Source organism: Gadus macrocephalus, chromosome 3, assembly GCF_031168955.1.
Source record: "Gadus macrocephalus chromosome 3, ASM3116895v1".
NCBI lineage: Eukaryota > Metazoa > Chordata > Actinopteri > Gadiformes > Gadidae > Gadus > Gadus macrocephalus.
In genome coordinates this window covers 5,361,356-5,384,977 of record NC_082384.1, presented here as the reverse complement: position 1 = coordinate 5,384,977, position 23,622 = coordinate 5,361,356, and the positions used below count along the sequence as shown (strand labels likewise).

Below are 23,622 nucleotides of genomic sequence, written 5' to 3'. Positions count from 1 at the left end.
GGTTGAATGGATTTGGGTGGTAGCCACAGAGGCTTGATAACAAACACTCTGTCAGACACAATGGTGCTCATAAGTGGATGTGGTACCAGCGCATCTTCTGCCAAAGGTTGATGATATGTTTCTAAAATGCCAATTATCTATCGCTCATCCCACAGGTTGTGGGTGACATAAGAATAAATGGACCCTGTTCAATACGTCCAATGTGGAATCAGCTGGGGATAGAAGCTCATCGGGCCCTCATTGGAAGCTCAGCAGAACCCTCCTAATCCTGGTCCGCCGGACCTACTCATAAGGCAGCACTAGGTACCCGCAGGAAAAAAGGCTGACACTTGTGGTGGTTGGGGAGGCAGGATGAAAGTGAGGGAGGAGTTTGACACGGGCATGGAGAAGGCCTCCAGGGGGTTCTGGAGATCCCTTTGGACACGATCCAATCTATTCTTAGAAACAGTCGGGAAACATTTACTGCAATAAGTGCATCTTTATCTTCCCAAAGTCAAACCATAGATCAAGTAAGAGCTAAGTGGAATTAGTCATGGATTAATTCTAGATGGATTAACTCTTGAACCTTTCAAATGTAATGAGGGAGGCCTTGGTATAACCAACATGACATGGGCAAGCTATTTGGTCCCTGTACACCTGGGGTGGGGGTCGGTCTCTCTGGTCAAGTCATGGCGGGGTTCAGTTGGTAATGGGACTCTGCAATGCATTGCTTTGTTTCCATTAATGTTGGTCATATCCATGTACAGGATATCAAGGTGAGGTCAAAGCTCGGACAGGAGAAGGGCGTCATCTCCATATCCAGAATAGGTTTTCCTTCCTGTTTTGACACACAACGACCTCCAGAAAGCCTGAGAGACGTCTGTGTCAGTGGCATGCCGGAAAGTAGTCGTGTGCAAGCCTGAGGCAATGGTTCCTGCCAGGAAAAGGATGGCTGGTCTTCAGGCCAGAGGTGAGAGATTATCCCAGGTAGGTGACAGTCAGGGTCAGGTGATTTTAATGGTCAACTAGGTGTAGCACCAACACTAATGAGGGCATGAAGAGGGCATTGGGCCAGACAATCTCTCATTTTACCTCAATCTGGTAAGAACCCCTCTCTTTAGAGGTGTACCAACAAAACAAACTGGGGAGAGACTCCATGAGCAGAACTAGGACTTGCTGGAGGAACTATATCTCCCGGCTGATCTAAGTAAACTGGATCCCGACTGTTATAGTTCAAAAGATAAGAGCATTGAGGTGATGGGAAATCTGTGCCTAAAACACTGTAAACATGTTTGAAAGAGTCACTCAAAAGGAAATCAGCCCTGCTGCGGGCTTTCAACAGGCCAATGCATGTCATGTGTTTCTATTATTAACTGACTATTCACTACTTTGGGATGAAGCATTATGGGTTGATGATACTAACTTGATCTAACAGGAGGAAACCAACACGTTTTGGAAAACCTGATAGAAGCCTACCCTGAAATAAATCATCATAATTGAAAGTGTCACCAGCAACTTATATTTCAAACTAGCCTCTTTTGGTTTGGGGTCCTGTCATATGCTTTTTCAATAATACTCTTATGCTTTTAAAAGTAAGCAGGAAGAAGAAAATATCAACAACCAAAGGAGGCAATTCAGAGACTGTAACAGAAGCCAAACAATAGATAGAAAACAGAATAGATTTTTCTTTCTCCATACAGTGAGAAAAAAAGAATGACATGGGGGGCAAATTATAAAAACAAGAGAGAGATAGACAGCCGAAGGGAGCGAGGCCCATAAAATAAGGTAAATGGGAGCAGGACAGAGGGCTGGATGGGGGTAATGTGTTGATGATGTAGTGGCTGTCAGACCATTTGCTAGCGAGGCCAAATGATCCTGTAAGAACAGCAGCGCTATCGATCTGGCTATTACACCGCGCCACATACTAATACCCTCATCAAAACCAGGGAACATGTGTGTGTGCTTGTCCATGTGCGGATGCTTATGTCTGTGTGTTTGTCTGTGTGTGTTTCTGTGTCTGTGTAAAACTCAATGTACTTCACTTTCAATTCCTGTGATATGGCCAGCAACAATCGACTCTGTTCAGATGTTGTTGGTATGGACACGTGTTTGTGGGAAATCTGAGAGAGAAATGAGAGCGATGCCAATATGTCAAATGGATGAAGAATGACAACTGTCAGGGTGACATTCAGTCATCGGAGGAATGTGTATTCTTAAACTAACCCATAAAATAGACCCATAACAAGATAATGGAGGTGTGTGTGTGTGTGTGTTTCTGTGTGTGTGTGTGTGTGTGTGTGTGTGTGTGTGTGTGTGTGTGTGTGTGTGTGTGTGTGTGTGTGTGTGTGTGTGTGTGTGTGTGTGTGTGTGTGTGTGTGTGTGTGTGTGTGTGTGTGCGTGCGTGTGTGTGTGTGTGACCCTGACATGACAGTTCATCAATACTCCATTACTTACATTATGCTGCCACAGATATGAAACACTATCTGAAGTCAATCCGCTTGATATTTAATCTTTTTTCTCTCACCTTCAATGCATTATTCATCCTTTTATGTTTTTCTTACAAATAGACACAAACACATGTTACCTAGTCATGAACATTGAGTCTTTGAAACGCTCTGCCCTTTTGGGTACATGTTTATTTTTGGGTTAGCTTACCTTAAGGCCGTACCTCTTTCTGTCAATATATCTGCTCATGTCTTGTTGATGTGCTGGCCAAACTCGAAGCATCAAACATTAATGAGGTAAACACCCCCGAGGTGCTGAACGGCGAGATGCTGCTGCTTGTTTTCACACAACTGACACAATGTTCAGAAGAGGGCGTGTCAAGTGTAACAAGGCTGACAGCCCATCACAATGGGATGAATGCAATAATGGATTCAAATATTCAATGTAGATGCAGCTCCAATCGGTGTGGAGATGGTTTTGTATGTGAACGGGCCTCCAAACCCCCTTTGGTGAGCATTGTGTGTTCCAATTTCCAATGTAAATTGGAATATGAAAAACCAATACAAGGTGAAGAAATGAGTGGAATACTTTCCTGCTATTAACAAGTTGGAAGAACGCATGCAAGCATATGAGGCTCACCCTTGTGTCAAGACAACACATTAAGCAAAAAACAAGGCGTGTTCACTATAATATACGTTATGTATTTGAAATGCATTTGGGTTATAAAGTCGTGCTGGTCAGGAGCGTGCTAGCGGCCATGGAGTCTCAGGCTTTGGCGGCTCGGAGCTGCGTCCTCGTAGCTAGGGAACGCAGTGAGATATGGAGCCACGACTACAACGGGAAGACTCTCTCGGCCTCGCTTTCCCCTTCCCTCCCTGCTCTTCCCGAGCGCTCCTGGTAATGGATTTTCCCTAAATGGGTTCTGAGAAATACAAGTGTTCTTGTGAGAGGTGGGGGGGAGGGGGGTCTGAAGTGTGGAGAAAGAGACGGAGAGCATAGAGAGGACATTAGATGAGCACGAATGGGGAGGACTATGTCATATAATTGAGTAGAGGGGGAAATAAATAAAATATAAAATAAAATAAAAAAAGATTACAATGTTGGTAAGAGGTGTCTAGCGAGCCAAATGAAGATAGATTAGCTATATGAAGATCACAGAGCATTAGCCACTTGATGGTATGTAGCTGCCTTGATATGTTAGTGGCGCCAAAGTTAAACCCCCTCGTCCGCAAGTCTGTTATTCATTGATTTATATTGCCGAGTAGAGATGTCTATTGGATTCCACTGGCACCAGAGCAGGATTCTGTGTGTGCTTGCATGTGTGTCTTTTACCAAGGCATGTATTTGCCTCAGGTTGCTTATAAAGTATGTAATATGTGTGGGTGTTGCCTGTATGGGATGTATAAGGATATCTCTGTAAGCCATTATGCAATCGGACATACTGTATCAAAACGTACCCACGCACGCACGCACGCACGCATGCAAACACACACACACACACACACACACACACACACACACACACACACACACACACACACACACACACACACACACACACACACACACACACACACACACACACACACACACACACACACACGCATACACACACACACATACACACTGGAGACCTTTAGTCGCTCTCCTCGGCAGCCTCCATCATATCCTCCTGGGGGACGGTGTGGGCCGGGAGACATTATCCCTCCAGTGTGTCCCGGGTCGCCCCCCGTGTCTCCTCCAACGGGAGGGGCCCGGGGGGCTTCCTTAACAGATTCTCCAAACACCTGAGCCGGCTCCCCTCACCATGCAGGAGAGGCCGCTTTACTCTGAGGACTCCCAGCTCAGGAGCCGCACTCGCGAGCAGCGACGTGAGATATTTAAAGTCCTCCACTCTGAATAATCCCTGCCCACCAACTTCAACGTCTTTGTCAGGCGTGCGGGGTGCTGATTTGCATAGCGACCACTTCAGACTCGGCTGCCAACGGCTCCAGAGAAGACAGGGGGCCGGCGTGCTTTCAAGCAAAAAAGGACATCAGCAGATGGAGCGGAGACGCCACCCTGAGCGCCACCCTGGACCGCCGCCGAGCCCCGTTGATATTCTGTCTGTGGAAATCAGCAAGCAGGAGGGGCGACGGAGCACAGCCTGGCCGGGACACCGCCACTCAACACACTCCACTCAAAGGGCTGAGCATCCTCATGCTTTTTCCACATCTTCCTTTGCTTCAGACGGTCATGTGACATATGTATGCATGTTTTACGTCTGCTAAGCTAGATAAATATAAATCAGAGCCTGTGCGAGAATCCACGCCCACCGACAACCCCTCAAAAAGTGTGTGAAACAGCTCGTTTGCGCTCAAACTTTACTTCCGTAACAGTGTGACTTCAGACTGCAGTGGGCGGAGCTGAAGTGCAAAAGTCGTGCCTGGCTACCCCGCAATATTTAGAACTTCTCGGGGGTGTGAATTTGGGACACACACAAAGCGTTCGACCAATCGCAACAGTGTGGGCGTGCTGACCAATCACGGCAGACTGGGCTTCTCGAGAGGGGGGCCTTAAAGCGACATGATACAAAACAGAAGGTATTTGAAAGACGCCGAAATTGGTTTTGCAGAAATGGTGTGAGAATAATATGGGGTATTTCTAACATACAGGCATGTAACCCTATTCTAGTAGTACCCCATAATGGAATTATTAACTCTAAAGAAGCATAATATGGGGTCTTTAATGTCGAAGCATGCGACACGACTCTCACCGTGCGCTAGACCGCACACCAGCAGAACCCATACCCCCCCCCACCCGGTAACACACTCCCTCAGGGTGCGTGGTCATCAGCCCTCTAACAAGCAGACTCCCCAGCGCCCTTATCATAAGACGTGAGAAGGTGAAGAGCCGCTCCGCTCTCCCCCAGACAGGGCCGACCATCCCTCCTCAATCCGACTTCCTGTTATCGGGCAGAGGCTCCTCTCCGGCGGTCGGGGGCCGGGGTGTCGGTGCCCCGGCACCGACGGCCCCGGCCGGGAGGGGAGCGGGGTCCTGCAAACCCCCCATTACCGCTCCAGAAGATGGGAACCACCACCAGTCAATCCAGAAGGACAGGGGCTGTCTGGATTTCCATATGAGAGGCTGGGCCTCCGGGAGCCTCACTAAGCAGCCCAGGACCTCCAGAGCCGAGTGCAGCCCGAGTCTGTCAGTCAACCCTTACATTGGTCTGGAGGCGGGGCTTAGGCTGGAGGAAGGAGAACAGCGTCCTTTAGTTCCTCAAATGGTCAACTCCTGATGGTACCCCCCACATCTTCAACTGAGCCCACTGATATTGATTGTCCAGACCGGGTTGGTTTGAACGTTGGTTTGATCATCTCCTTGAAAGAACCAGAGTCTACAACAGTCGGGATGGTCCGTTTACTAAAAATACACATATTTGTGGTTTTGATAAACTTTTTCATTTTAACTGTTGTATTGACCATTTTCCCCATTCTCCGCTTTGCTTGTGTTGATGTGATGTAATGTTATTTAATGCAACTTCACAAACATTACAATAACGCATTTTACTGAAATGTTTTATTTTTTATTTTTTTTTGATTAATTGGTTCTATTATGAATTGAAAAGATTGTAATTACAACTTACATTTAACTGAAAAACCTCCAATCATCAACGCTGTCCTTATTGCTTGAAATCCCGATTTGTTAGAGTACAATAATTAATATGCTTGAATGGCTAGGCCATAAATTGCCAGCATTCACATTGAAATAGTGGGCAGTTTTATTTCATTTTCTACACACCCCTGAGGAAAAATATAAGGGAGAGACACGCACACACACACACACACACACACACACACACACACACACACACACACACACACACACACACACACACACACACACACACACACACACACACACACACACACACACACCTGGTATATGCTTTAAAAGTCCTATAATATCAATATTTAAATACATATCTACAATTGTAAACAAGAGGAATCTTGCGGAGGTGCAGATTTGCAGAAGAAAGGGGGGGTCCCATGGTGGCTGGGGGTGGCCGGGCTGTCTGCTAGCTATCTGGGCACTGAGTGAGCTATCATTCCTGGGCCGGCGTGCACCCTGAAAAATTCATACCTCCTATGATAAGCATGCATAGTTAAAGAAGAACAGTAAGGAAAGGCTTTATTGCATTCATCGTTTCTGTTATTGCAATATTTTCAACCCTATGATGTCTTATTAGAAGTGGCGGAGGGGTGAGCACAAACGTGGAACACAGACACCAAAAACAATACACTAAGGGGGTCGGCATTTTGAATGCTGGGGGCTTTTGTTTCCCGAAAAATATGTTTTCAATGATTATAGAAAACGTTTTACCAACGCCTTGGTGTGTCAGCAAGAAGCAGGACCAGTAGTAGATTGAAGAAAATCATTGTTGAAATCAGTGATATTTGAGTATATACCCCTGTAGCAACAGGGTAAACTGGATCTAAAATAAATATGCAAAACATCCACATCTTTTTTGTATGTTTCAAGGTTGGACGGGTCCTGACGTGATCAAAGAACATGCACACACATGGCATCGTTTATGGAGGTACCGAATACAAAGTCTGCCCCCTCTCCTTTTGAGCGACGAGTGGGAACGCAAAAATGCGAAAAGTGATTTGACAACAAATGTGTGTGAGTGTGTAAAAATGTGTTTTGTCAGCCCTGTTTTACCAGGTGTAACGTTAGGATCAGTGTGCTTGCTGTTAAAATGGATTATTACACACACACGCACGCGCGCACGCACACACGCACACACACACACACACACACACACACATACACAAACACACACACACACACACATACACACGCGCGTGCGGTGCAGAGGGGCTGGGGTGTGAAATAGACCTGGGGGTATCAGCGTTCCTGGATGGCTGAGGCCATATGGAATGTGCACAATCTTGGTTGTTAAATAAAGATTAGTTAGGTCTTGGATAATTAGACAGAGGCCAACAACACACAATTTTGCACAGAAATAATTGCATAACTTGATTATTAAGCAAATATGCATATTTATTGGGAGGCCAGTAATTAAGCACACACCTTGATAGGCGTGTGCCTGTATACATGTATGTAGCTGAGTATACACGTTTTATGCATGAAATGCCTTCTCTCTGGAGTCTGTGTTTCAATCTCTGAAATGATCTCCTACTTGTCATCATCAAGTATAATGAGAAAAGTATAAATTATCATTCTATTATTGTCTACATGTTGTCTGAGATGTGGCTCATCTACAAAGCATGCTGTCTGCTCGCTTCAGTTTGTCTCAACGCATTTGATCCCTCTCGACTACGCCTTTGAGTACGACCCATTACCTATTTGATCGATTTTTGTTTTTGTATTGGCCTTCAACAAAGACCATGCAGTGTAAGTTGAACACGCTGTGATTTGTGTACGGAATGCACAAAAAAGAAACAAATTAACAACAGGCCGTAACAGCTGCATACAAGACACAGCAAAGACAAAAAGGATGATGAACGCACACACACACACACACATACAAACAGACACGCACACGCACACACACACACACACACACACACACACACACACACACACACACACAAGGCTGTGTGGTCTTTATGAATGCATAGTGACACAAGCACAGACATTATAGTCAGACAGACACACTAATAGCAGCCTGGTTCTTTGAAGAACTAACTCTGACCTGGAATGAAGTCACTGTGTGGGAGGAAGGTACAGAACTTCCCTCGCCTTTTAACTTTCTCCTGCGGCAAACTGCCTGTGGTTTGTATGAACAAGTGGAGCGCGGTACACCCTATGGCTCAGCTCCCCCCCACCACCACGGCCTGTGTGTGCGCATGGCAGAGTTTGACGTTGTGAGCATGTAGGAGTGTTGAGCCTTAGAAATGGCTTGTCTTAAACAGATTAGTGATGACAAATGGATTAAGCTGTGTGTTAATATAAAGTAATTCAGCTTAAACAAATGGATGATACAGCACATGCATCTATCAAACATTCCCCTCATGTCACCCTCCATAATATTATCCCCCTCCGCTCTGTTAATCCCGTTAGGAAAAGGGCGGATAGTGTGTGTGTTTAGTGTGTGTGTGTGTGTGTGTCTGTCTGCGGTGGTGTGTGTTGTGTGCTCGTATGCTGTGGTGTGTGTGTTTGTCTGTCTAAGTATGTTTGTGTGTGCGTGTGTGTGTGCATGTGTGTGTGTGTGTGTACACATGCGTGTTTGTGTGTGTTTGTGTGTTTAATGTGTGTACGTGTTCGTCAGTTTGGATGTGTTTGTCTGTGTGTGTGTGTGTGTGTGTGTGTATGTATGTGTGCGCGATTGTATGTGTGTTTGTTTTTCTGTATGTGTCTGTGTGTGTGTGTATGTGTGTATGTGTGCGCAGTGTTGTGTGCACAGTGTGCAGTGCTGTGTGTGTTTGTCTATGTATGTGTTTGTGTGCGTGTGTGTGTGGCCGTGTGTGTGTGTGTTAGTGTGTGTGTGTTTGTGTGTGAGTGTGCGTGTGTGGAGGGGGGTAGGTGGTGTAACGACTAAATCCTATTACTCAAAACAATAGACAGATAGATACTATATGTAGTGAAACTAATTTATATCTGCACATACATTTGAACAGGCTTCCTATTCTCAGCGGCTCCTGTTTCGTGTTTTACAGTTAACTCAACCAACTATAAATTATCAGGACTTTATACTTTATTTTTATGGATCCTATAAAAATGAGAAGGAGTTGAAATAGTGTTTCCTTGTGACAGGTAGTGGGGTCAGGGAGATCCAGTGCATGGACGCTTATAATCACCGCATCATTGATCTACGTCTCCCCCTGCATCTTGCTTTTCTTAGACACTCTATCCCTCTCCGGGCTGAGGTCACCGGTGTCCGGTGACGGGCAGCGCGACAGCTGGGCACCCTTGGGTACAGACACCAGCAGTTTGAGTGTGTGCGTGTCTGTGTTTATGCTCACCAGGGAGCGGGCCAGACATCCCCCGTCTCACGTTACGTCCCAGGAGAACAAATGAAGGCCGGGGCTTGGAGGATGGGGGGGCGCATTGTTTGATCCTGGAGCCCCTCTCAGGGTCATCACCTTATTCTATTGCTATTTATATTTATGCTCTTGCATCTCCCTTTCCTTACCTTTGTCTCTGATGTACTTACTTATCCTCTTTCATGAATTTATTTATATATATATAAATAATAATAAATAATAAATAAATAAATGAATCCATCTCTTTTTCCATCTCTCTCTCTCTCACTCACTGAAACTCATTCTGCAACCAAAGCAGTTGAGAGAACCCCCAAGCTCGCTTTACACGATCTGTGATCTGTGTGTGTCTGTGTGTGTCTTTAATTGTGTGTGTGTGTGTGTGTGTGTGTGTGCAAGTGTTTGTGTGTGTGTGTGTGTGTGTGTGTGTGTGTGTGTGTGTGTGTGTGTTTGTGTGTGTGTGTGGGTGTGTGTGTGTTTGTGTGTGTGTGCGTGTCCAAGTGTGTGCATGTGTGTGCGTGTGTGTTTGTGCGTGTGTATTTGTGCGTGGTTGTGTGTGTGTGTGTGCATGTGTGTGTGTGTGTGTGAGTGTGTATGACTATGTGTGAGTGTGTGTGTGTGTGTGTGTGTGTGTGTGTATGTGTGTGTGTGTGTGTGTGTGTGTGTGTGTGTTGCGATTGCGTGTCTGTGCAAGTGTGCGTGTGCTTATGATTCTCCTGGGGAAGCTCCTCTAAATAGCCCAAGAGATCAGGCAAAGGCCACTGTGAGTGTTGGTTTTAAAAGTCAATCACAACAGTAAAGCATGTGTCAAGGAGCGGGCCAGAGGGTCCCAGCCCCACCCACCAGGAGGAAACAAGGAGCAAACATATTTTTCCTTTTCTTAGTGTGTATATGACCTGTATAATATACAGAGATTGAGATGGCAGACACTGTTTGTTCAAAACAAATGTCCAATTATTAACATGTCAAAATACAAAGACAAACCTAAACGGACAAATGCAGACACAAGCACAAAGGAAAAGGCACAAACACACAACATGTCACTCTGTGTGACGGACAAATGCAGAACCATACAAACAAACACACCTGCTATTTAAGGAGTCAATTACCCTACAAAAGCTGACGACTACTCACTTTCAGAAGCAGGAAAGGAATACCCCCGAGTTTTAACATCAACATCATAATGCCATTTAATAAAAACATGATCAAACTTAATATGGAAAATACAAATACTCAGCACTTTATTCCAGCCTTAATTACTCTTACAATCTTAATGAAAACACACTGTGTGTGCGTGTATGTGTCTCTCCCTTAAGGAGAATACAGTTGTAAGGAGTGTGTGTGTGCATGTTGAATAAAATAGTTCTTTATTAAGAATGAGATTTGCACCTGTTAGGGAAAGCTTTCCAGAGGATAATAAAAACACACAATCACACAAGCACACACACACACACACACACACACACACACACACACACACACACACACACACACACACACACACACACACACACACACAAACAGACACACACACTAATGACAGCTCAGCTAAATTGTGGCCATTAATTATATTCATTAGCGGGGGTGTTCCTGTGTGTACTGTCGCCCCCTGCTCCTCCAACTGCTCCCCCCCACAACGCACATCATCGTGACATGCGCTCGGTCATCTGACACTACTCATGTTGACACAACATATGTTCATAGATCCGTCTATTCCATAGCCTATGCATATTTGAGTGCAGAACATATGCATATGTTATATGTGCTGCAGAACAGGAACCTGCTGGAAATCAGCTATTTTAATGAGACTGGCCCGTTTTATATTGTAACTTGGTTACTTCTAATACTTTCCTGTATAATAAAAAAAAAAGAAAAAAGAAAGAGTAATATATTTAAATAGTTTTATGTAGACCTATACATATATTTTTTATTAAGTACACTGCAATTTAGAGTTTAGCAAGGGAGCAATTTAAAAGGAATAAACTGTCAGTCAGAGTGTGTGTGTGTGTGTGTGTGTGTGTGTGTGTGTGTGTGTGTGTGTGTGTGTGTGTGTGTGTGTGTGTGTGTGTGTGTGTGTGTGTGTGTGTGTGTGTGTGTATGCGTGCGTGCGTACGTGCGTGCGTGTGTGTGTGTGTGTGTGCGCACGTCTGTGTGTGCGCACGTGTGTGCGTGTGTGTGTGTGTGTGTGTGTGTGTGTGTGTGTGTGGATGTGTGTGTGTGTTTGTGTGTGTGTGTATGTGTGCATGTTTGAATAGGCAAAAAGGCATTATGTTTAATTCAGGTGGTAACAGATTACAGGGGACATATTATAAGGATTAAGATTTGGGTTGTTGTTTTGGGTCTTTGGTGCTCCCACACGCATACAAACTTTGAAAAAAGTCTGAGCATGATTTTTGAGTGAGATATTCTGAAAGTACCCCGCCTACAGTTGCCAAACGAGCGAGTCAGTTTCGGCGCCCCATCCTATGTAGGAAGGGGCCACAGTTGAATATTACCTCCCACTTCCCCAGTCCCCTCCAATCAGAGCATAGATACGATTTTGTGGACCAGCGGACGTGCAGCTCCGGCGGGGGGAACTCGGCGGCAGCTCAGCTCCGGGAGTAGGCTACAATCCCTTTCTCTACCGGACTGCCGCAGAGCTCCCCCTGCCGGAGCTGCCGGACTGCCGCCGAAGCATTGGCGGCGGCCGGACGGCCTCACCGCAGATTCGGCTGCAGTCCGGCAGCTCAGCTCCCGGAGTGCCATCCCTTTATCCTCCATGTCGCGTTTCATGTACTTCAGAGAGTCAAGGCCAAAGTTCCTTTCCCCCAATTCTTCTCAACCATGGCCGAGATAACCCCCACTACGAGTCTTTACTTGTTGTGGAAGTACCAGAGACGTCAGACGAAGTCTTAATGATTCATAATATCATCCAAGGCGCACATAGGTTTTGGCCGTGATATTAGATATAATATTATACAAAACCCATATATAATATTATTACCGTATTGGTCAGAATATAAGACAGCCTTTTTTCCCCTCGAAATAGGTCTGAAAAAGTTGGGTCGTCTTATATTCGGGGCCTAGTATTCAGAGCGCAGTTTCTCTTCTTCGCCTCTCCCTTTAAATGTCAATACACATTCGCGGCTGCAGGTTGCGCCAGAAATTGGTTCCGGGAAGAAGTAGTCCAGCATCCTTAACAAGCAGACCGTTACCGGTGTTTAAAGACAGGCTGACCATTAGAGACAAGTGGCTCAAAAGTGGGTCAGGTCAATCAACAACAGCGGAGGAGCTATGATGCCAATTTTAAAATAATGGTCGTCAATAAGGCAGAGTCAAGTAACAACTGCCAAGCTGCCAAGAAGTTTGGGGTCACGGAGAGTAACGTAAGAAGATGGCGAGCACCAAAATAACGTCTCAAAGACGTCAACAGTCAGCGCAAATCCTACCGTGGTCCTCAAAGTGGCCGTTTCAGTGAGGTTGACCGGAGAGTTTTTGAATAGTACGTCAGAGAAAACGCGCTTTGGGCGGAGCCGGTGGAAGCGGAGCAGCTGGGGAGCGATGACAGAGAGAGCAAACACAGCGGGGCAGAGGACGTGTGTGAGCGATAGAGAGAGATCGGAGGAGAAGTTTGGCGAATTTTAGTTAAGTTTAGTTAAATTAAACTAAAATTTAGTTAAATCTATTTTAATACTAAAATGCCTTTTTCTATTTTATGTTTGCTTTAGCTTTCAGCTAAATATCTATTATTTTATTTTATTGTATGACAATGTTTATATGTGAAGCACTTTGAGTCTGCCTTGTGTATGAAAAGTGCTACATAAATAAAGTTGCCTGTATTTTTCTATGTTATTTAAAAATGTTCCCAATGTTGCTTGATTATTGCTTGATATTAATTTTGAATCATACTGTACATATTTTGCCTTGAAAGTGCCGTGGCCTTTACTGGCATTATTATTATTGTCATTAATATAACAAGTGTTTAATTCACTGTTCTTTGTTCTGCAAATCTGGTCTGCAAATCTTTTTTCTTAATGTTTGTGTTGAAAAACGGGGGGTCGTCTTATAATCAGGGTCGTCTTATATTCGGACCAATACGGTATTATATTATATTTATATTATATAGATATAGAGCTCCAGGAGTCCGCAAACAGCAACAATCCCTTCTCCTCCATGCTGTGGTTCAGTCTGACAGCTCATTGGTCAATGGGCAGCAGCTCATTTGCATTAAAGCTCCAGACACCGGAAACAGCGCATTCTGAAGGGACTGAAACAGAGGGGAATAGCGGTAGGCAAGATTTTATTTCCTAAAAGCTATTTCCAACAAATAGCTTCAAAAACATGTTTTCTGGAACTCAAATACTATGTTTAATTGTTGGGAAAAAAACATAATATGTATCCTTTAATAAAATCTTTAATTAAAAGCTATAAATAAAATACTTGTTAGCTGATTTCGATGCAATTTTAATGGAAATACCTTAGACACACAAAACCTATTTAAGAAATGCAGAGATAAGAGCTGTAGAGCCTGGTGGTTCTCCACAGCAGAAGTGTTCTTCGTCTCGCTAAGAGTTACAGAAGCTGCAACATCTCTATCCTCTGGGGCCAACATGGTGAGGGGTGGGCTGGTTTGGACTCAATGTCGAGAGCTCGCTTTAACATTTAAACAGAAGACCACAAGTCTCTTAACAAGGGACAAGCCTGGATGTATTTGAAAGGTTAGCTGTTGATGCAGACTCCTCACAGCTGCTAGACTGATGAACTAGGTCAGGAGGTATTTCAGCAAGCCTGCTTCTAGTCTATGGAAAACCTTCAACTGAATCACACTCATGGTAGCACATATTTGTTGTAGTTTCTATTTGAGAGATTTTATCATCAAGTGTTACAGAGTCCAACAGAGGGATGAGTATTTGAAGGGGGTTTATAGGTAGGGAGGAGAACATTGAGGCAGGAAAGAACAACAAATGACACAATCGGGCCTCTAATACACATTTTCTTGTCATAGGGGCATTCATCCAAACTGATAATTTATCAGTATTGGCTGCCCAGTATTAAATTATAACATTTGGAAGAGCAAGGCGAACGCTGGAGAAGCCAAGCCACTTCTTAAATCTTGGGGTTTAACCGGCACAAATAAACAAAGAAACACCTTTGTCAGGTTAGAAAACAACGATTTTGCTCGATCGAAACAAATAGAAAAAAAAGTTAATTTTCACTGACTGAATCCTATCGGATAATGAAAGTGGTAATAAATTGTTGAAAGTCCTCTTTCGTTTTCAGGGTGTGAAGGGAAATGTGTGTAAAGACGCAAGATTCTGTGTGAGGTTGATAAGAAGTTTATCGATAAATTCTCGTATATTTTAAGCTTACTTTTTTAATTTATTTAGATTGATGTTCAAGATGACGCAGGGTCATTTAGATATAACAAGAGGTCATCAGAATGAAGCTTTGCTCAGTGCTCTGTTCTGGAGCGCTGTATTCCTGGTCTGAGGGGCTGCATTGTGCTCATTAGAGACAGAGGGTTACCCCCTGTCACCGTTCAGCTGGTGAAAGGGGACAGTAAGAGGGGCTCTCACACAGGCAGGTGGGGATGAGTGTAGTAGTCTTACCCAGGACACCAGGTTATGGCATTGGCCAAATTTGTGCAAGATGGCAAATAATTTATCCCCCTCCAGGCGTTTGTTCCTGGGAAATTTGAAAGAGAATCAGTCCATTTATTCTGACCTTGTTTCCGTGTGTTTGGAGGACCCGGGGTCTTCCCTCTCTGCATGCACACAATTACTTTGTTGATTTCTTTCCCTTGGATAGCACTATTCAATTTAGCAAACATGGCCGATTCAACAGTGGGGAATTGTAAAGCATCCAGAAACCAATCCATCCTAACCCGCAGAGTGAGGCGTGTGGAGGGTGGCGGCTGGAGGGTGGGTCGGACCGCAGAACAACCTTATTGTTCTTAATCCCGTGAATTAGTGGGGATGTGCTAATGCCAACGGGGTGCATTGGTAGTTAACTATTCTTGCTGTATCACTGTGACAATGATGGGAGTGCAACAGTGAAGGTTCTGCATGTATCCGAAGACACCACAACATTGTAGATTACAAATAATCTCATTTTTGTGCAGAGTATGTGGTTGATATCTGGTTTAAGCAGCCTCACCAGGCCCAAGACCGATGGATTGGACTCTGGGGCTGGGTGGGGCTGCACACATTGAGCAATCAACGGCCGCAGGTTAAACCAGCCATCACCGCACACACCAGGAGAACTCGGGAAGCAAGGACAAACCTGCTCTGTATGAGATGGCATCGAACTACAATAAACCGCTTTCAACCACATCCAACTGTCCGGGAGTCTGAGGTGTCCTGTAAGGCCACCCCGATGTTGTGTGCTCAGGAGAACTGCTCCCTCCCACTCTCCCCCCCTCCCCCCCCCCCCCCCCCCCCCTTTGTGGAGCGCAGGTGAAGGCTTAGAGGAGCATGTCTATTAGCGTGCTTCATGGCTCCAGGCAGCTCTAGAAGTATTATTTTTCGATCGTCGTTGGAATGAGATGTAAGACGTTAAGGTGGGAGAAAGCTTTGAGAGATTAGGCATTATGCCCGGAGTCGAAAGGCAGTCTGCTGACGCACCCAGGAGACGCTGCTTGCGGAAACCACAGATTTAACAACAATGACCCAATGCATAAGGCCAGAGAGGATGACGTCCTAGTGAGCTGGTGCCGTCTGACGTGGGCAGGAGGCCGTGAGTGACTCATACTGTGTGTGTGTGTGTACAGAGGTATATATAGCGAGTGTCCCCTCGAGAGAGCCTTACCGTTGTCGCTGTCCGACTTGTTCTCGTGCTCTGTGTCGGTGAGCGTTAGCGCCGAGTTGGAGCGGCTGGAGAGGCAGGAGTTGCGTCCGGGGGTCTTCCCCACCGGGGCCCCGCGGCCCCAGAGCCGCATGGCGTGCTCGGGGGACATCACGGCCTGCCGGTCGCCGTCCAGCTCGCCGGCCGTGCCCACGGAGTAGCCGCGGTGGGGCAGGCCCATCTCGGAGCAGAAGGCCAGTCCGCGGCGTGCCGCCGGCTCGCAGATGCCCAGCTGACGCAGGCCGAAGTTCTGACCTGAGGGGCGGGAGGGGGGAGACGGCGTCAGCCACCTTTGCTGCTGGGTCGTTTTGTTTGAATCTTAATGATAACAGTCACTCTAATCTGGGCCTGTTAAGACCCACTGTGGGGGGGGTGTATGATAGCCATGGCCAAGACACTCACATCAACATTATGCACTGTGGTAACACGTGAGGTTTACTGTCTTCAGCAGGAACATCTCAAGAGACCACACACAATATTGCCTGAACACACATTCTCACACACACATACGCCCACACACACAAACACACATACACACACACAGCCCCCCTTCCCCCACTCATACACACATGAAAACCAACACAGCCCGATGCATAGGGCGTGTATGTAAGCCTATATATAGTGAGTGTTTTATCCCAGCGGGTCACAGAGGATAGAGGGAGAGAGAGAGAGAGAGAGAGAGAGAGAGAGAGAGAGAGAGAGAGAGAGAGAGAGAGAGAGAGAGAGAGAGAGAGAGAGAGAAAATGTATATATGCTTGTTCTGGTTCGCAGGTGGAATTTGTTCTGAAGGGTGACTCACAGATGTGTGCGGTCCCGCTCTCTTTGAAGAGAGGGATGCTCATGAACACACACAAACACACAAACACACATTCATAAATCCACACTCAATAGCACGGAAAGTGTGAATAGTAAAGTCCTTGGTTTATTGGTATTATTCAACAATAATGGAATTTTTCTCTCAATAACGCTTCTTTAATGAAACCATTTTATTATTCCTTCACATCACACCTTTGGCTGGCTGGGAGTAACAGTGCAGCCTGCATATGGCTACACATATGCAAAAAGGAGCCCCGATGTTAATATAAATAACACACATTTATTTACACTCCAAAAACACTTTTGGATGTAATAAATATACCTGCATCATGCCCATTTGACCGTGGCGAGGCGGAGAGGCACATTAGCTTAACTCTGTATTTCGCGCCACACCTTCTCCATATTTGCATTAGCAAATGATGTGATTAAAGGTCTGAAGCTGCCCAGGCTCACCATTGGTCTGATAATGGTAAAAGGTGAAAATCTAATAACACAAGTGCTGTTACAATGGTGGGATTGTGCCAGTGTCCTTCAACTTGACGGAAAATGACATGGCTGGGTAAGCACAACCTGAATAATCAAATATCTTTCCCATTACTGGACACCGCAGCGAGCCAAGGCCTGACTGCCTCTCCCAAGCAACTCCTTGGACTCCCTAAGGTAAATAAACAAATAAATACATTTTGTATTTATTATGAGATCTATTTGAGTGTATTGAGGGTATAATGAATGCACAATGTGCAGAAACGTTCTATTTAAATGCCGATGTAAATTTTAAAATAATGATGCCATTGAATGAATCCGTTACCTATCACTGAAACAAATCGTACACACCTCGTCATGGTCTCTCTACTAATAAAATAAATGGGGATCATCTATCTGGGGGTATTCTACAGAGGGACGCGCTGAGGAGGACGGGACTCCTGACTCAGGCGGCGCATGTCACACTCTAACGCGGGATGATGCTCATCCACTCACCATGACATCAGTGAAAACATTCCAAGCGGAGGCTCTGTCGCCCATGGTAACCGCATGGTAACGGGGGCCGAGCCTGCTGTAACTGTCAATTGTTCCAAATGCTTCTCGGCTTCGCCCAGTCTACCTCAAGTGTAATGAATTGGGATTAGGCCCTCCGTGTTTTCTCTTGTCTTCCACAATAGGAGCTGTACGGGATTGATGATGAAAGGGCTTTAAATAACATTTGGGCTTGTTTATGAGCAGGCAGTACGATAAATCGTTACCAGCCATCCAGCCAAATGGAATCTGCCAAAGCTCAAAAAATAAAATAAAAAAACCTGCCGACAAACAATTTGATCTTTGGGTGTTAAAGAGGATGCCCAGATGGATATTGATGCACTGTAATACCTGTAGGAGTTCATGTGGAATACATAATTGAGTTGCTTTATAATTTCTATGTGTGAGCTTTACAATCTTTAATCGAAATATCAAGATATCTATTAGCCATGTACTCTGTGCGTATCGAGTATCCTTCAGAAGATAATGATACAATAATATAATGAATATATATACACATATATATAAATATATATGAATCATATATATAAAATACATAGATGTGTGTTAATATGTTTATAAATGTGTGTTAATTTATATATATATATATGTGTGCGTCAATATGTATACATATATATGTGCATGTATACGTGGATATTGCTATTTTAGATAGCAATGATATTTCTGAAAGCATTAAAATAATAAATAATAGGATAAATTTCATCTGGATATCTACAAATAAATAAATAAATACATTCTAAATCCCCGTAAATGATTCAGGTTCAAAGTGATGTTGATTTCAGAATCACATTGAGTGTTTAGCCCTCACTTAAGAGCAAGTAATGATGAAATCTACTAAACCACAACATTGATCACATCATGTGGTCCCTCCAACAAATCAATATAATTCCTATTAAAAATATTTTTTTGCTGACATTAAACATTTTGATGTTTCAAAATGGATATGTGTATGTTATTGGATATGTTAAAACTGGTTATTAATCAAAATTAAATTAGGATATTTTCAAATAAATCAAAAGGCCTTTGAAATTTAAATGAGACAAAGTCTGCAAACTTATAGCACACACCACTACTTCGATCCATTATCAGAAAAAAAGAGTAGAGAAAAATATGAAAGCTTCCCTTAATTAACCAAGCAACAAGAGATAACGAGAACTGCAGTCCAATTAAGGATTTTATTAATTTTAAATGAGCCCACAGTGTAAAATGAAAGCGATAAGATAATTGACTAATTATAATTTCCTCCTTCCCAAAATATTGATGCTACGTTAATTGGAATAGAAGAAGAATGAATGGGCTTTGTGATCTAGCACACTTTCTCCATTGTTTTAATTCCACCTCAATAGAATTCACTTCATTTGCCACATTCATCAAATCCTTGCTTCATTTGAACAATACATTTAACGTATGATTAATCTATAATGATATCAGCAGCAGGGGCAACACTTCTATGTGTTTGCCTCCACGATTCTGGTACATAAACCACGTTTTTTTAGTTAAAAACAAAGTTTTAGAATTATTTTATTATATCATTATAACCATTATTTACCAGGTCTTTACCACGGATTGAGCAAGGCTATATTCGTTTTGTTGGTTCATGTACCTCAGGGAGTCAAAGCCAAAGTTCCTTTCCCCCAATACCTTCTCAACCATTGCTGAGATAACCCCCACTACAAGTCTCATTGTGGAAATGAAATGTTATTGCACATAACACGTTGGTTCTTTGAACTCTCTCGTATTTCCACAACGAGACTGTAGTGGGGGTTATCTCAGCCATCGTTGAGCCTTGCTGCCCCCCGCCCACTGCCATGAGGCTCCACCGCCCGGCAGCGGGCAGCGGGCAGCGGGCAGCGGGCAGCGGGCAGCGGGCAGCGGGCAGCGGGCAGCGGGCAGCGGGGAGGTATGGGGGAAAGGAACTTTGGCTTTTACTCCCTAAAGTACATGAACCAAGACATGGAGGAGAAAGGGATTGTTGCCCGAGATTGTCTCCCGTTTGAGCCCCGCTTCCCACTGCCCGCTTCCCGCTGCCGAGGCGGCAAGGCTCCGGCGGGAGAAAATCGCGGTAAACAATCGCGGGAAAAATCCTTTTCTCCTCCATGTCGTCGTTCAGTCTACTTCAGATTGATGTGGATGTGGAAGAACCAGAGACGTCGGAGAACCTGACGCAGTCGTTTGAGAACCATAATATCTTCTGGAGGCGCACACAGCTTTTGGCCATGATAATATCTATGATATGATATAGATATCTATGTATAATATGATAATATTTAGATAGAGCTCCAGGACTCCCGAATATTTACAGAACACGGCCAAAGGCTGTGTGCGCCTCGCCATTTCCGTACATCCACTGTAAACAGCGGATGGTTCCATGGCCGCAAGCTGCTCAGGGCCACACCCCCACCCTCCTCCTTGACCCGCCTCTCTCCTCCTCATTTGCATTAAAGCTATAGACACCGAAACGGCGCGTTTGGGGAAAGCTCAATGTGCGACTGGCTCGTAGTGGCTGTAATTATGCACCACGGCTGAATTTCGGGAACGTCTTCAAATACTGTGTTAGAGGCCTAAAGGAAGTGTGCCTAAAGGAATATTATCCAGGGATATAGAAAATAATTATTACAAGAAAACAATTGCTTCGTGATCTAATGACAGATAAAATTCCGACAGGTGAAAGCGTCGCCTTGGTGACCGTTTTAATAAAAACAAACATAAAACGCAGTGTTGCTTTGTTTGCAATAGATTGTGTGTAACCAGGGCACAACCTTATCGGTATATTTTGAAGATAAATAACAACCGATATGCCAGAATATTTTTTAACTAACTAGCTAACAAAATTTCAAACTGTTAAGGGGCCAAGTTGCAGTGTCCAATTAGCAGTGTGTGTGAATGTGCGTCAGTGTGTCAGTGTGTGTGCGTCTGTTAGTGTGTTTGTGCATTTGTGTGTGTGTTTGAATGTTTGTGTGTGTGTGTTTGCATGTGGTTGTTTATGTGTGAGTCTGAGTGTGTTTGTGTGTGTGTATGTGCATGCATGTATGTGTGTGTGTATGTGTGTTTGAAACCTTGCGTGCGTGTCGCCTGAGTTCCGTTTGGGCGTGCCCAAAACAAAAGTTCAAGCTAGGGTGAGGAAGGAGTTTCCTCCCAGTGTCTCACATACTTAATAACAGTCAGAAGACACTGAGGCAGGGGCCAACAGAGGGAGAGGAACACGAGACCGGGAGATGTGGGCGGACAGAGGAGAGGTGAGGAGACACTTACAGGAGCGGCTCGTTTACCTTCCAGAGGAGCAGGGGGACATCGGAGAGGGGGAGGACGGGGAGGACGGGGGAGACAATGGGCATGGGAGGTTCCTCAATGAAGGAAGTGAAAGCTGAGGAGTCATTGTTCCAGGTAGGTAGCAGGGTGAGATGGGAAGGATACGTTCAGGGAGGGAAGAGTGAATGAAAAGGAAGGAGGCGGTGAGGGGCGAGGACAGGAGGGCGCTGGGTGGTAGTGGCAGACGAAGACAAATGAGGAGAGCACAGCAACGGAGCCTTTCAATGGACCCGTTTGGCAAGAAAGATAATGTGATGGCTGTTATGATTGTGTGTATGTGTTTGCATGTGGTTGTGTGTTTCTGCGTACGTGTGTGTGTGTGTGTGTGTGTATGTGTGTGTGTGTGTTTGGTCTGTGCGTGCGTGTGCATGTGCGATTCTGCGTGTGTGTGTGTGTGTGTGTGTGTGTGTGTGTGTGTGTGTGTGTGTGTGTGTGTGTGGTCTGTGTGTGCGTGTGCATGTGCGATTCTGCGTGTGTGTGTGTGTGTGTGTGCGTGTGTGTTGCTGCTATGTGAGTGTGGTCTATGGGTGTTTGGTGTGTGTGTGTGTGTGTGTGTGTGTGTGTGTGTGTGTGTGTGTGTGTGTGTGTGTGTGTGTGTGTGTGTGTGTGTGTGTGTGTGTGCGTGCGTGTGTGTGTGTGTGCGTGCGTGTGTGTGTGTGTGTGTGTGTGCGTGCCCTCTCACCTTGCCTGCTGAAGTCGCCCTGCTCGCGGTGTACCATGTCCTTGTGTCCCCTGGTCGTTCCATACAGTAACCTAGCAACAGCAGCAGCCGGGGACAATAGTCAAGCGTTACAGCAGCACATAAGTGCTGGTGGGGAGCACATGGCGTTGATCCAGTCAAACATAATGTACAAGCCGTAAAACGGAGTCTAAACAGTCTCCATTATGGGGGCATCCTCTTTTTACCTGCTCACCTCCGAGCCGTCGCCTATTCTACACTCAAAGGTCAGTGCCATTAATTCATCTCTTTCAAGAGAAAAGTTCTCAAAAGTTGGGGATCTGCTATTTGTGAGCCATAATAGACATTCAGCGAGAAAGTTCCTCTTATGAATAATGGTCCTCCTTGTTAGATGCTTTGAAAGTAAAAAATAACCTCCGTTTAACAGGAGCTGGACTGTGATTTCAGCGATGGCTTTCATGTGAGCTGGGTTAGATACCAGCGGGTACCAGGCTGGTATGGCTGGAGCATCTACACAGTGTGCAGAGCTCAGATGTACAGAGCGCCCCGCATGGTAGAAACACAAAGCATGACAACATGAATCATACAGATGATAACGAATGAGAACCTTCCGCTTAGAAATCTGTTCATGAGCGGTTTATAATCCAAACGGTTTATAAACGGTATTCGCTGATTACAAAACCATGTCCACGGATTACCAAACCATAACTGCACATGATTAAACTGTGTGGACAGATTTGTGGTTTTATCCATGAAAGAAAACATGAATGACACCATCAGGTCTAATGTCCTGGAACGCCTCCCAGTGAATCACCTTCCATTAGCTTCAATCATGTGATTTGGCAGTCGGTCAAACCTGTCCTGAGTCTACGATACAGACATATTGGCCCAACGGCCCCTCTGTGACCACAGGTGTCCACAGAGGGTTGAGTCTGACCCTCACCTGGTTTGATCCTGATGCTGGTCAAACGCCTTCAGTGTTTCACTGGACGAGTACGACTTCTGCGTGGGGACCCGGGGCCCCTGGGAGCCTACGCCGCAGTCTCCGCTGTCCCCAGACGAGCCTAGCACGCGTGCACACCCACACATGCATCACAACGGGCGTGAGTATCGCTAACCATCCTGATACAGGGGTCACAATGCACCAGATATAACAATACACTGGGATTAACACGATACTGCTGCGGCAGCTATAGCGTGAGGGAAGAATGAAGGAGCATACATGCGTAGGGTCTCTCTTTATCCTTGCGACCCTTGGTCAGTGAGCAGTAGGGACGTCTCTCTTTCACTTCCATAGCGCTGCTGTTGCGAGTGCTGGTCGGGATACCAGCAAACATGCAGGCATGCTGCTGCACACCCAGGGGAACGGAGCAAGTGAGGGCGGCTCACCCGGGGGGGGGGGGGGGGGGGGGAAGGCAGACTCAGGATCTGCAGACCGTACCTGGGAGGGGAAGGGGGGGAGGTAGAGAGGGGGAGGGAGGGAGAGAAGGGGAAGGAGGTAGAGAAGGGGAGGGAGGTAGAAAAAGGGTGGGAGAGGATATCGGG

At 45.4% G+C, this 23,622-nt stretch overlaps 1 protein-coding gene across 4 annotated transcripts in view; it reads right to left on the bottom strand.

Moving 5' to 3' along the window:
• Positions 1-23,453, bottom strand: part of tenm3 (teneurin transmembrane protein 3) — a 182,399-nt gene extending 158,946 nt beyond the window's left edge. For all 4 annotated transcript variants that reach the window (XM_060046773.1, XM_060046774.1, XM_060046775.1 and 1 more), the window contains exons 1-4: positions 23,300-23,453; positions 23,021-23,141; positions 22,081-22,151; positions 16,203-16,493 (exon numbers count right to left, since the gene is read on the bottom strand). In XM_060046773.1, the coding sequence (XP_059902756.1) occupies positions 16,203-16,493; positions 22,081-22,151; positions 23,021-23,141; positions 23,300-23,414 (598 nt within the window). In that variant the 5' untranslated portion in view covers positions 23,415-23,453. The remainder of the gene's footprint in view (positions 1-16,202; positions 16,494-22,080; positions 22,152-23,020; positions 23,142-23,299) is intronic.
• Between the last annotated feature and the right edge of the window lie 169 nt (positions 23,454-23,622).